The sequence below is a fragment of the Triturus cristatus genome, chromosome 1_2 (genome assembly GCF_964204655.1).
Source record: "Triturus cristatus chromosome 1_2, aTriCri1.1, whole genome shotgun sequence".
Lineage (NCBI taxonomy): Eukaryota > Metazoa > Chordata > Amphibia > Caudata > Salamandridae > Triturus > Triturus cristatus.
In genome coordinates, this window is record NC_140580.1 from 747,192,328 (window position 1) to 747,207,884 (window position 15,557).

The 15,557-nt window shown below is 43.1% G+C and overlaps 1 protein-coding gene across 10 annotated transcripts in view; it reads right to left on the reverse strand.

Annotated features, from left to right (window-relative positions):
- The window catches only part of KAZN (kazrin, periplakin interacting protein), a 998,377-nt gene that overhangs the window by 410,282 nt on the left and 572,538 nt on the right, over positions 1 to 15,557 (reverse strand). For all 10 annotated transcript variants that reach the window (XM_085608668.1, XM_085608670.1, XM_085608669.1 and 7 more), the window contains one exon: positions 14,538 to 14,729. In XM_085608668.1, the coding sequence (XP_085464794.1) occupies positions 14,538 to 14,729 (192 nt within the window). The remainder of the gene's footprint in view (positions 1 to 14,537; positions 14,730 to 15,557) is intronic.

Sequence of the window (15,557 nt, forward strand, 5' to 3'; positions counted from 1 at the left end):
ATAAAGATGTGTGAGAAGCATTTCTGTTACCTTAGATATGACCAAGAAAGTATTATGTACAACAAAATGACTATATTCAAAAGTATTCATAATAATTAATGACTTGAGCTTTTTTTGATGTTTGAATGCTGGCAACTTGTATCTGCTTGTCCCAATGGTTGCTTATTATGGTTTTTATTGTTAAAGGGGTGTGTATAAATAACATGAGAGTGAAGGTTAGTTAGTTAGTGAGAGTGATAGATTTAGTGAGTTAGTTGGTGAGAGGTAGTGAGAGAGTTAGTTAGTGAGAGAGAGTTAGTTAGTGAGAGTGTTAGAATTAGTTAGTTGTGACCTCAGTCGGTCGCTACTCTTTTCAGTTGGGTCCAGGATGTTGCTAGTTGGGAAATCTCAGACTCGCAACCCCCTAACACTTTTGACTAAACTACGCCCCTACCTTTATCCTACTCTCACAGACAAGCACTGGCTACACCCAGGCCAGCGCCAATACGATGGCCTACTCTTGACTGCGGCTACACCACTGTAGATTGTGGCAGCTGCCGCCCCCCTCACATGGTCTGTGGTCAGGGCCCCCTGAGAGCTGCAGCCAGCCCCCGGGAGTGTGGCAAGCCTCTGTGTGCGGTGCAGTACTAGTAGCCCCCCTTTCAGACTTCATTCACCCGCCTTGGGGCACAGTTAGGATTCTCCAGTCAGCCACTCAGTGCTATGCAGTCAGTCACCATTGCAGAGTGCAAGTCGGGACATCCTGCAGTGTGCAGTTGTGACACCCTGCGGATTTATGTCAGAACACCCTGCAGAGTACAGCCTGAGTGCGGCCTGAAGCTACTGCTAGCATCTATGGACTGCAGAAAAGACACACATGGGCTGCAGCGCCCTCGTCCCAGCCTACCCCCCCACCCCAACCCCTTACACGGCCCGGCTGCAGCTCGGATCCTTCGACTGGAGTGGGCCCGAGGTGACTGCAGACTGAAGCTTGATTCTTCAGCTACGACCAGGGCGAGGTAAAGACCCCTGTGGGCCGAAGAAGGACGACCTGGGAGCTAAAAAAGGTATCCCGTCGGAAAACCAGGACCCACCATGTGCCTTTTGTGAGCTGAAGTCAGTGGACTCTGCGGAAAGCCGATAGGTGCTCGGGCAGCTCACCTGGCCAGCAGCGGTGAGGTCACTGTTCATGCTCCGCACAAACTTCGGTCCGGAGTCCCCTCCACCCTCGGCTCGGCATTGCAAGGCTGCTGCTGGGCTCTCAATTCCTCCACGACAACTCACAACCAGGGAGAGCTCGTGAAGGAGGGGCAGCGGCGGCGCGTCGACAACTTCACTCCCCTAGCCAGCGCCGCTGCTAATTAAAACAAGTGGGAGGGGTGGGGGGAGTGCAGCCGAGGGCAGGGACACATACCGTTTACTTTGCGGGAGCGGGTAGCGATAATTGCTAACACATGGCGCCGCTGCTCGCACCCACAAGGGAAACGCCAAACGTGCACATGTTGCAATACAAAGCAATGCAAAACGTGCACGTTTTTGCTCAAAAAGCTTATCGACTCCAAAATGTCCCCTCCTATGCAGCGCATGCGCGCTGCGTAGGCAAGACCCAAAAAAGGAGTCCCCTAAAGTTACCAATCTAGGCTACAACTCGTCCACTCTAAACACTGAGACCTAAATGAACCTCGGTAGGACAAACAAAAAGAATAGGAATGAAAGCCACTAAAGCACAGAGCAGACACCGGAGAGAGACGTTACAGCCATCCAATCAAGACCACATATCTATGTTCTGTATTTGAAACAATAGAGCTTGTATTGGAAACAACAGGTCTTAAAAGGAGCTAATAAACTGATCCCCGAGTTAAGAATAGAATATTTGAAAACCTATATCTGACTGGTGTTCTTGTGCAATAGAAGGCTTGACCCACATTAATTTTCATTATTCATTTGAGAGACAGTATATTGGGTTCAGGTCAGACCTGCCTTAGCGCAAATGCCTGGCTTGTTGCTAAATTTTTGTATAGAACGTGTATAACAACCAAGCCAAGATTCTCTCTAGGAAGTGCCAGTAAAGTTATATTTGGCACACAAAGTTCAGACAATTGCAAAACAACGTTTCCTAATGTGAAATGATAAATATTTCCGTTATCCTTGAATCACTGCTTATTCTTTTTAGGTAGTGCATTTCTAAAATGCTTCTGTTTCATATTTAGACTGGGAAGCGACATATGGCTCCACTTCTGCTTTAGCTCTCAGAGCCAATTCAAAACTCTGGTTTGGCTCACGCTACTGATTTTCTGGCTTGTCTTCAGCTAATGAGCAGTCCCTTTATAAACTCAATAGCTTCTTATAGCACCTCTTGCTGGCTACAGTCATTTTCGAACCATTACTTGAAAAATGGGCAATTGAACAAGTTTAACTTTGGTAATGCATTTTCTGATACATACACTATCTAATCAAAGAATTGTTTAGAATATCCCTAGGCGCAAGACTCGATCTAGAAGATTTTAACAGCATTGCCCTCATGTGCCGGTAGGTAGCGCCTTGCAGCTCTACGTTGACTTTTTCTGCTCTGGAAGTGACAATGGAGCCGTTTATCGTATATAAGCTCCACCCCTATATGTTGATGTCATTTTCTTCCTGGAGTCCCTCCTCACCCTTGGACGCAGAGCCCAACAATAATTTGAGCACCAGTGTGTAAATCTCTATTTTGAGAACCTTTTTGATGGGAGAGGATACCACTGCACAGAATGGAGAGGTGGGAGGGCAGTGAGGAATCTACAGCTAAGCAAAATATCCCAATAGCATGAGCAGTATCCAAGGTAATGATGCATGATCGAAGGCGAGTAACCTGTTCTTCTGATGGCTACTTCTAACCACAGATTGCCCACCTTCCAAATAAATACCAAAGCAGTACCTCCCAAAGTGGTGGTTCTGTGGAATGTCTCAGACCAAAATATCCTTCAGGACCAAATGTTCAAAATGCCCTTTCCATTGCACCTGCCTGCCAACTTCAGGAGGATGATCAAACATAGTCAACTGCTGCTGCTCAACCTCCACACACACACAGGTGCAGATTATGCCCTGTTGCTGCAACAGGAGATCCTCCCGAAGGAGTAGCCCGATTAGAGGAAAGATGCTTCTATGCCCAGAAGCTCCGGGTACCACTCTCAAAGCCCAATCTGGAGCCACTAGGATGACTTGGGTCAATTGTTCCTGATCTTCTTCAGTAGTCAGATGAGGAAAGGTACTGGGCAAAATGCATAGGCCCTATTCTATATTGAATGTATCTCCAAGAGTCAGCCTTCTCAGGAACTCCAGCCTACAAACGTTTTGACATTGCATGTTCTTGGCAGTGCTGAAAACCAGGGTTATCTCTATTACTGGAAGATGCCCTGTGGGTAACTGCCACATGTTGAACTGTCCTTATGTTACAGACATCCCCAGAGATGAAGTGCCTCTTTACACAGAACCCAGAACCCCACCCTGCTTGTTTGTGAACAAAAATATAGGAAACAGTTTATAAAAGACCAGGTAATGTACAAGTGATTATTATGCCTGCCCCCATTGATCAAACAGGACTATTGAAAAGACCACATTTTCATTGAACTTCTTTATTTCTTACTATTTAAATATTTTTTGATTTATACAATAGAGAATCATTTCATTTTTCTCATTTCTTTGGGTCTTTCTATATAGACATTTCTTATCCTCAATGCTGTATCATTTCATATTCAGTTGGACAATCGTTCTTCGATGCCAGAATTCTAACCTAGAAGGAAGAAAAATGAACAGGACCGGATAGCATGACCACATTCTGGGGAAACAAGCGCTTCGGTCACATGCTTTAATACTGGCGAGAAAGGTCAACAAACGGACGTTCGAACTGCGCTAGCATTTTTCAAAATGTACTGATCAACCGGGAAAAAGATTCCTCAAAAGTCAAGCTGCACTGTGAAAAAAGTGAGCTCGAGGCTGCACACCCGTAGTCTGGGGGAATTCGGAACCCACGATTTTACGAATCACGCACACACTTGCGAAATCGTACTGACCTACGCTTTTAGAAGTCTCTCAACAGTCAAGCTGGTAAAGGGCGTATGACAAAGACGCAGGAGCCCACGAATTCACCAAAATTGTCCGTGTTCTCCAGTAAGCCGAGTCGGAGTACAGCCCATTACGGAGATAGCCACCCATGAAAATAGATGACTAGATATCGTAAAGAAAAGAAATAGGGAAGGTTTTAATTCATCCCTTCTTGGAATTTGGAATCTGAAAATCAAGGATTTAAGAAATTATGGCCACCTGAGGAAGGCTGAACGCCGAAACGCGCGTAGATTTAACAAAAGCCATAATTGATATTTGCTCTCTATCTCTGTTGTATGTAAATATGGAATGTAAATACGATTGTCCAACTGAATATGAAATGATACAGCATTGAGGATAAGAAATGTCTATATAGAAAGACCCAAAGAAATGAGAAAAATGAAATGATTCTCTATTGTATAAATCAAAAAATATTTAAATAGTAAGAAATAAAGAAGTTCAATGAAAATGTGGTCTTTTCAATAGTCCTGTTTGATCAATGGGGGCAGGCATAATAATCACTTGTACATTACCTGGTCTTTTATAAACTGTTTCCTATATTTTTGTTCACAAATATTTGCTTTAAAACCCTGAGATAGGAAACTAAATTAGGGGTACCCTTGTTGAATTGCAGTATATATACCCCACCCTGCTTGTTGCCACTCCACATTGCAGCAGTGTTGTCCATGAGATCCTAGACCAGCCTCCCTTTGATGCACGGTCGGAAGGCTTTCAGTGGCAGGTGAACTGTTTGCAACTCCAACTGGTTGAAGTGGAAAGGGATCTCCGCTTGAGACCAGTGTCCTCTGATCTCCATCTCTCCCAGATGACCTCCATCATTTTAGTTTTCAGTTTCCTGGGGCGGGTTGCTCTGCTGACAGAGCAGGGGCCAGGGGAAGGAGGGGTTTGCCAACTCAAAGTGCACATGAATGTTTGGCCAGCTGTCTCAGGCCGGCCAAACATTAATGCGCACTTTGCATGTTCTCCACCCAGGCTGCATTAGATGGAGAACATACCCAGGCTCCCATTCCCCATCTGAGCGCCAAACCATGGCGCTCAGACAAAGCACAATGCTGCATTACAGCGTTGAGATTGGTTTAGGGGAGCCTGGGAGCTTCCTGCTGCCGGACTCCAGACAGGAAGAAGATAAGAAGCAGACGAAGGAGAGGCAGCCGGCCACAGACAGGTAAGTGTTCTTTTTCTTTTAATTGCCCCCTCCTCCCCAGCCCACTACCACCATCAGGTAGAAGCCGCTCCTGCCCAGGACAGATGCTGAAATATCAGGATCATAACCCGAATGTCTTGGACTTGTTGGGAAGGAACCTGGACCATATTCGGGATGGCTGCAATGTAAGTTAGCCTCTTCAGAGAAGTCAGGTGGGACTTTGGCACATTGATTGTGAAACCCAACAATGTTAGGAGGTTCGCCGTCCTCTGGATATGGTCTATGACCGACTGTAGTGAGCCTGCCTTCAACAGCCAGTAATCGATGCAGGGGAAAACTGGAGAATCCAATCTCCGCAGATGTGCTGTAATCACCATCACTTTCATGAACATTTGAGAGGTACTAGTGAGGCCAAATGGGAAGCTTACAAAAATCAAAATTCTCTTCACCCATATTGCACTGCGAGTTGAATCTATAAGACTGCATGATAGCTACATGAAAGGAGGCATCCTGCAGGTACAAACCCACCATCCAGATGGATGGATGGATGTATGACAGACAGAATCTGGGTCAGTGTGACCAACTTGAATTTATCCTTCCGCAAAAAGGCATTCAAGGGGAGGAGATCTAAAATAGGTCAAATGTCCATCCCAGTCTTTGAAATTAGGGAATAGCAGGAGTACCAAGCGGTCCCTATTTCTGGGGCTAGGACCCTCTCAATGGCTCTTTTGGCCAAAATAGCCTGCCCTTCTGGGAGCAAGATGGCCAGGTGCTCCTCTGAAAAATGCTTGGATGTGGGTAAAGATGCATTGGGTCGAAAAGTTATGGCAAGGCATAATCTTGCTGAATGATCTGAAGGAAGAGACCTTCTCCTATAAATACCTGTGCATAACTTTTGATAAACTGAATTGGAAGTTGCATCTTGACACCTCTAAAACCAGAGCTCTGCCAAACATTGGGGGGGGGAGGGGTATAAAGGAATTTCAAAAGGGATTACGGTGACTCCTCCACAGATCATCTATGAGGCAGATATATTACACTCAATTTCAGAGCATAACTGGGAGGAATTAAAAGGTAAATGTCACAAAAATCTTTTAGGACTTCCAGCTAGTGCTATGGTTAAAGCACTTAGAGTCGAAGCTAGGCTGAACACTTAGAATTGCATTATGGCAAGGCAGGGTGTGTGGTTTTGGCATAAACAGCGAACCACTTTCAAACTTAAAGTGTCAGAGATGTTGATGGGCTAGAAGTGTAAGGGAACAACTTCAGAAGCTGGTCAAATATGTTAATATAAATGATTTTAAAACGGATGTCCCTCTTCTTTCCTCCAAAAAGAAATGTAAAGAAAGAGGTTCAGTGGAATATAGGGGTAGAGATTTAAAGTATCTTACCTTAAAGATCTCTCCCTACTAAGTAAGGGAGTCCTGCAGAATTCAATGGTGTACTCGTACATTTCCAAGTTACCGAATGATCAGATGCGGACAGCAATACTGAAATTCTGAATCGGGCTAAATGAAGCCCATGTGACCAGAGACTGGGTTAACGTCCCTTTGGACTGGAATAGTAAATGTGAAAGTGGGCTACTCGAGTGTACATGCTTGAACAGATTATTTATATTTTATAGCAATAGGGCCTCAATTTTTAAAACCTGTGCTCATCAGATGTGGTATAAAAGCTAGGAATGATGCTATACAATTTGTATATGATAAGCAATTTTTAGATTTATCTTGTGCAGTGGGTAGGTTTTAGTGGCTATGATGATATAGGTCGATTTTATGTGTTATAGTGCTTAATGTAAAGTACAATATTCTATAGTTTAATAAACTATGGTCTCTGGACTATGGTTTACTACAACTACGGAATGACTCACCTGTCGGATGTTTATTTTGCCACCCTTGGAGTAAATGTCTGATCATGCCTCCCACAGGATGGCAGTGTGCCACTGAGGGCAACTGAAGTAGTTTGGTGGCTAATGCTGGATGGTTACTAAATTGGGAAGTTTGCAGTCCCTGGTTATCTGGATGTTGTTTGCTTAATCCTTACTGTAAAAGGACTGGGGGGCTGTTGTGGAAGAGTGGGCTTTGGAGTTGCAGTATACCAACCCTCTGGAATAGCCACAAAAGAAGCCTTGAAAGGGACAAAAGTGTTGAGGATACTGTCTGGCACAGGTAGAAAGGCCTAAGTAATGCACCAATAGATTGGCTTTCCTTGAAGCGTTCCAACTGGGCCAAACAGGAGAGATCTGCTGTATGGCATATCCATCAAAGAGACATGTGCATCACCACTGAAGCCTGTGGATCTCATTCAAGCATGATGTCAAAGCACCACACTAGTGCCAATTGTCTTGCTCAAAAAGTCGGTGGTCTCCATTCCTGAATATATGATGTATTTGACTGCATCCTGGATGGTTTGACCATCCTGGATGGTTTGAGCCAGGTTTGCCTGAAGTTCCTTGGGGGCTATCAGCGAGATCCCACTAACCAAGTCACATAAAGTAAGGGAATATCTCCCCAGCAAACAGCTGGCATTGACTAACAGGAGGGCTAGACTGGCCAAAGAAAACATCAGTTTCTCAAATACTTCTATTAGTTTTGACTTTCTACCTGGGGGAGCTGTAGGGAATGAATTAGGGACTACCCTGCTGATAGAAGCCTGAACCACCAAACTTTCTGGTGTAGGGTGCTGTGTCAGGAAGTCAAGGGTCACCTGGCACCGGCATGTGGTGCCTGGCAACCTGCCTGTTAACCAGCTAGCACGAACAAGGCTTATATTAGGTGCCCATTAAGGTGTCCATCAGGGCTTCATTGAATTGAAATAGAGGCTCAGAGAAGGTCTGTCCAGGTTGCAAAACCTCTGTTAACACATTAGTTTTGACGTCTATAGTTGGTAGTCTAATGCCTCTGCTGCCTCTTTTAACCATCACAGCAAAGGAGGCACACTCTTCCGTTGACAGCCCATGGGCAGAACACAATGTCCACTGAACTGTCCAACCCACAGGCATCCTGCAAGTCCATGTACAGGTACAGGTTATGGTCTTACTGTTGGGGAAAGTAATCTCCATCATTTTCATTGCCATCTCCATAGGCTGGTTGACTCTGATTAAAGTTGTTGGGCCACCAGGATGCAGCTCAGAGGCAAAGGAATGGTTTTGTCTGGGTTAGATTTAACTGGGGCCATGTGCGTTGGTACAGGATGAATTTGACTAAAGAGTGAGATAGGACTATAGGACCAGAATCTTCCACCGGTGGCAGCGGCCAGCATCGATCTCATAGGGACCAGGGTGGGTTTTTTTTTCTTGCCAGACTGGAAGTCAGCTCTGGTACTGGAGTGGAACCTGTGGCAGATTAAGGATACACAGATGACAGAGGGCAGACCCGCTGCTAGTAACCTTTTCTGGAGACCTCCATAGATCCTTTGTACAAGAAGGCACGTCAGAGGGAGCCAGAAGAAGGCTGAAGATTTGCAACATGGCCTCTTTAAAGGCTTCAAACTGTTGCAATATAGATAAAGGACCTGGAAACTCAGGGTGCATCGAGAACAGTTGCGGAATCAGCTCCTCGAAGGGGGACTGGGAGCGAAATTTTGAGGCACCCTGATGTTTTTGTGACTCCTCAGGCTGTAGTGGAAGTAGTAGGATGACTCCTGTTTGCCTTCTTGTGCTTCTGCTTCGAATTTGACTTACCCAGAGATTTGGACCAGGACCAGGGCCTGTTGCAAGAACGGCCCTAAAAGGGCTCTGTGCCCATGACCTCTTTCAGTACTCAGTGCATGCAGCTTCACTTTGAGTTAACATTTCCTCTTTGAATTCATAAGGTCACACTCCTAGCAGGACTTTGAGTCGTGCCCTGAACCTAAATACCAGAGTCACATCTCGTTGGCATATGTCACAGATATTTGCTTGTATCAGTCCAAACAAGGATTAAATCGTGTACTTTTTGGATGGAAAATAACTCCCTTGCATACTGGAAAAAAACATAATTTATAAGAAAAAAAACTTGTGAACTGATGAGCAAGTAGTGGGGAGCAAGTTTACGATCTGCGTACTAAGGCTGGTACAGAAAGGAATGCCTGACGCAGAGGGGTTAGGTCTACATGCAGCTCCTCTAACTTCTGGATTGAAGCCAAAGCAGAGCCGCATGGTGCCATCTACATGGTAGCAATGGGAGCAACACTGTTTAAATCTTCCGGATCCAGTCAGACATCTGAAAATATTCTTAAGGGGAGTATTCTGCGGTTACAATTACCCATCAGAAGGCAAACGCAGTAGTCATCGCTACCCTCCTCATGTGGCTAATGATTGATAACGCTTAGTGTGAAGGAATGATTGTAAAATGTAACCCAGTTTGTAAACAAATAAAACAGACATCGTTGCTAGGCCTTAATGAAGCCCAATGACCACCGAAAGGACTACTGGTTCTGAAACAGGAAAGCTGATGTGTGGAGATGTGCCATAAGACTGCTCCACTATCCCTTTATCACTCCATGTGAACATGTACAAGATGCTTAACTTACCATTTGAGCTGTATATAGCAAGTAGTCAACGTAACAGGTGTCCAGAGCTTAAGAGAATGTCAAATAGCTCAGTAAATGTGATGCAATATTTTTTATAAAGGCTTGTTTATTCTTCCCATTATAGAACTGTAGCCACATTTATCTACATTAATGGTACCTGGACGCAAAAGCTTTACATTCCGGTAGGTATTTTGTTGAACCTAGCAGATCTAAGAGACCTTCTCCATTTGAACTGTACTCTACGCAGAACATTTTGATTCAAAATCGATGAGCCAGGCTCAGAAAGGGCTGGTGTTTCATGTGCGCATTATTTACCTTAAGAAGAATGTTTTTTTATTATAATGTTCTCAATTCATATCTAAACTTTTAAATATACATCACATCCATTATCGGTTTTCAATAAAGGCACAAAATACTGATTGATGTTTCTACAAATTAAGATTAGAACTCTCTCTAAGCTTAGTCCTCCTTAAGGTATCACAAACCAGAATGGTGATGGGTTAACACTCATAATTACAGAGCAATCATTTCCTGTTTTGATTTGGGTATAACACCAAGCCCGCCATCACATGAAAGACTAGCAATGAACGAAACCTAAGGAACATATAATTCTATTGATCAACTATGTCCAGGCCAAGCAATAAAATTAGTTAGGCTCGTAAGAGAAAGTTTATGCATGATCACAAGACAATAGAAGTGAAGGGAATCCACTAAGTGCCATTATTAGATGATGCGCGCTCCTTGTATTTTACACTACAGTTTAGAGATTAAGTGCATCAGAAACGTCTAGTTTACTCCTAATTGAACATCAACACTCTAGATCCTATTCCACAAATCTTCTAGATTACATGCATGTAAACATTCTCTTTTCTCCAAAATTATTGCCAAAATGTAGCTGGAATATGCCCAAAGATCTTCGAGCCACACATCAATTCTTTGTGTGCACCTTCTCTAGGTCTTTATTGTGTACATAGACAGTTTATTTAACATAACCATAGGAATAACTGTAAACTTCTCAGTCACTAACATTCCCAAATAATGTTGTCACATCTTTGAGGTTTCATGATCCGTTGACCAGATGGCACCTGCCTTACAACTAAACTTCCTTATATGAGTCTTGATCATACTGATATCAAGGTTATTTTCTATCTCATAATTATAAGGGCTTCTTCTATGGCTGTCCCTTCTACATCACGGATGCATACATTAAAAAGAAGTGCAACAAACGCATATCCGCCGATTGTAGTTTAGGTGGCCATACTATCTTTGGGTACCTTGATTTGCATCCAGGTTTTATGGACCAATTTGTTTAGGAAGGAAACAAAAAAGTGTTGGTCTTCAACCACTGCCTAGAGCTATGAACGCTATCGAATATAGAGATATGTTAATAAGTAGGCAATACAGAGACACCGTTCCTGGTCATCAAGCTCATGGGATCATATTAATCAGTGCCAAATGATTGTAACTTATTAACATCATCATCTGAAAACTAATTGGACCTTAGGTGCGATATTCCTAGAATCCTGGCAATCCATAAGTTATTACGGAATTCTTGGCAATCAATTCAGCACAACGGCTCACCTTGGATAATAAATGATAATCTAAACGGGTCATTTCCCTTACTCTCCTTGAACATATGTAAAGACATGACGCAGCAACATGAATGGGGGCTCTGCTTTGAGAGGACAATGCCGGAAACATCTAAATCAATTGCTAAGCAGATATTCAACTAACCCTCTTGATATTTGTTGGAAAACGTGTAGGGACCCAAATAAAGCTCAGTAACTCTTGTGATGTGTGACATGATGTACAAATTGTGACAGGAAACAATTTCTGATGGGGCTACCAATAGTTACTCCTGTCGACTTAACGTTAGCTACTTGCCTAGAAGCACACACTTCCATGTTCTCTAGCCATTTTCCATCAATAATGCAGTTTATTATAAACTTTGAGCCATTCAGAACCAAGTTGGCTATGAATTTGTTGGCTATTAATTGAGAGTGAGGTAGAAGATCAGAGGAAAAGGAATGGTTTCCTCTGGAAATCACTCTAAAATATGATTAACCAATCTAGCAAAGAGGCAAAAAACAGGGGCAGATATCACCTCGTGGCACACACCTGCACACAGAGTTGTTCAGTGTGTGGCACACAGTGAGATGTCAGCAAATGACTCTAGTGCAATCCCCATCTTCCTTTGGATTGTAACAAAAGCTAGTCTCTGCTCCCCAAATGCAGTTCTTGAAAGACCTGAGTACTGTAGCGAGGACATGAGAATTGTAGTTGGGACACAAAGGAATCTGTAGTTGCGGCTCTAAAAATCTTCACTTGATCCAGCTAGAGGCCAGGATAAAAGTAAACTTGGCATCCATTAAATGCAAAGATATACATGCTGCTATATCCCTCAGTCTAGCAAACAAACTAAATATTAGAAACGGATACAAATTGATCAAAAGCAATTCCATAATTATGGTACTCCAAAATCATAACCAAAAAGGAATTCTCCAAGACCTTTTCCAGATCTGCCACTACAGTGTTGAGCTCACTTCCACCAGTGTTACGGGACGTGTGTTCCTAATAGAATACAACCCCCCACTTGGTCGTACAATACTTTGAAAATGGCACTCATCTCTTCTGGAAACTGTAGCTCCATATGCTCTCCTTAAACCCTTTTCTCTCAGTTTTGTTGATCTGGTTATTGGTAACCTGTTCAGATTTGCACGCTTGCCGGAAGATTAATGGAAGAAGCAACGTGAGCTAATGTTCCTCCTCGTTGTAATGCACCCATTATTGAAAGCTGCAAACAAAAATCGATACTTTTTTTTGTTTTCTTTTCACAAACTGATTGAGGTCAAAATTTTCCTTTGTCCTTCAATTAGATAAAATGCAAAAACTGCATGCACTGTATGTGCCGAAAATGAAATTGACTCGTTAAATCTGAAATTCAGTTAGAATGAGTTTCTCATACTATATAGACATTTCAGGTTCAAATGATAGGTTTTTGACAAATGTATGAGCTCAATATTTCAGTCTGTATCCCATTTTAAGCCCGTGGAAATTTGAAATCAGAAAATGTTTCAGTTAGTGTCCTTGAAAGGGTCATTATAATTTAATTTCTACTTTACAGATAAAAGGTTTGCGAACTATGCTATGTCATTTTGAGGTATCTCATATCTTTTAGTTAACTCGGGTCCACGTTGGACTGTTCCATCACATTACGGAACATTAGTGTCAATATCCGCATTTGCGACAATGGATCCAGTAATGTTTCAATAACATCACAAGGTCAGAGCACTTTATTGCAGAGAGTAACAGGATAAAATCTCAGACACACAACAGTGAACTTATGAACACAATACTCAGTCAAAATGTGTACCATGATTCATCAAACATAAAATGCTAATCAACTAAAACCATCACAGCAAAATGTGTTAAAGTTAACAATAAAATCACAAGATATCGAAATACTAGAAGCAACTACTTACAGCATCGATTACATTTCTACAATTCAATACTATGTAGAATACTTTCACCATGTATCCTGTGTACATTGCTCTGTCCTACAAAACCAAAAAGCGCTCCATATTATTCAACTCTAATACTTAAACAAACCCCAACACTCGCATTCAAAATTATTGGGTGTTTCGGAAATTATAGAACACCGTCAAAAGATGTACCCAACAATAGCATAAGGAAAACAAGGACTGGCGAGGTCATTAGGGCAGGCTTGCATTTGAGTCCTTCATAAAACATTTTTAAAAAGCCTGCTGCAGCACAAAACCAAAACGAGAAAAAAAAGCAGTTGCTTTCAGCGTCAATGCATGTATGAGAAAAAAATTCCGTGTGTGATGATTCAGAGTTCTTTTCAAATGTAAAATAGTGCCGGGAGGGGAAAACACAACGAGATTTGGGTACGGGGTTATCCGATATGCATGTCCTTTCCTTATTGCAAAATGTCAATAAAACAAAGTTAAACGTAAAATAGTCCCTGCTTCCTTGCAAAGTGAGCAGTCCAGAGGAGTTGGAATGATACACTAAATAGCCCGTGGCATGCGGTGAGAGGAAACACTTCTATGGGCGGAGCCAAAGCCCGCTCTAAATGCATTTTAATGAATTGGCAGCAATACATTAAAATGCAACTTCAAGAAAAACCTCCAGTGTCAGGAGGGGGCTGAGCCTCGTGCCGAGAAATACCGAAGAGGGTCCCCCCCCCCACCCCAGCTCCAAGCCCCTTCCTCTACAAAAAGCTTTTTAAAGGTAAACCGCTTGCTGAGACTTTTTCCGATGTCCTGGGGTATTTTCATGCCCATTTTTTCCACGTTGGCAGTTGAAAGTCTCCGAAAACGAGCTAAAAACCGCTGTTTACAGTGGTTTTCAGCTTTTTTCCCTACCACCGAGGGATATTGGCTCCTCAGCAGGTGACCGTGTGATGGGAGTTGATATCGCGTGTCACACGGTGGCACCGTGTGAGTTGGCAGGTTTGCAATAAGTCATGCAGACATGGTGTATCTAAACAAAACAAAATGAAATGCAAACAGAAACCAAATATGGAAACAATAGTATTCACACACTATTGTGAGACAAATGTAGGTGAATCGGTAACACTTTACAAACTTGTTTTTACTCTCCAACGCACAGTTCTCGATATATGGCCATGCACAATCACTGGGATACACACCAATGCTTTGCATGGCCCGACCTATCAAAGATGTAGCCTGGATCCATCCGCCCCTACAATGCTTTTCGCTCAAATGTCTTCCTAAGGTGTCATGATCTCAGTAAGCCTTGTGTTTCATGAACTCACCCTGCAGTGATTCTTTGGCCCGAGCCAGTTCCTGTTCCTTCTGTGCCAGCTGTACTTTAAGTTCAGTGGCCGACAGAACCTCGGCCGACTTGCCGCCATGGGACTCTTCCAGTTCTTTGGTCAGCATGTCCTTCATTTGCCGGAGTAGGTGAACTTCTTCTTGTAATTGAGACACCTCTTCTCGTAGCAAAACTGTAGAGGGAAAAACAGCACATAAGAAAACTGGGATCTTCATTTTTCTAACATTTTTGATGTGTTTACAGACATTATTGAATGAACACCCAAGTGATTAACAATGAATTCGTATTTTATAAGCTCAGGCAGCAATAATGCATGATGCCCATTTTTAGGTCTCGCCTGACCCAGCGCATGCGCTGATCTGGCGAGACTTTTTGTGAGGGCTCAAAAAAGTGCTACCACTGTAGCCTAGAGCTACAGTGCTTGTGCGCAGGCGCCTCACTTTCGTGGCCGCTTTGATGTTCTCTGTGAGCAAGTTTTTTTTCCCTGTTCATTACTTCTATGTAGTAATGGTGGCACCCGTGCGCCGCCATTACTACAGAGCAGTAATAAACAGGAACAAGCATTGGCATAGCCAATAGGTCTTGCTTTTGGGACCTTATAAGTATTTCGTTATGCAACTGTTGCATGGCTAAACACTTATAAGTTCCCAAAAGCGAGACCTATTGGCTATGCCAATGCTTGTTGGTCTTGCCAGCTGTCGGTTGTCGACAACTATTGGCACAACATCAATATTTACAGTGGACTTTGGGTCAGCCCATTGTTTATCATTGGTTAGCTATCTACTCAAACTCATTTGCTCGTTTCGTATAGGATGCCTTTCCTGAATCTACTTGTGTCTGTCCGTCCGCTAGTGCACAGCTTGTATCCTTCTATAGTTTACATTCAGAGAACAATTTTGGTTGGATTTCGGCACTACAAGGGAGTGCATGTGTTTTCTTGCTCTATCCCATGTTTTCTACTATACGCTACAAATCTCAACCCTGTGCTCTATGTTGTTCT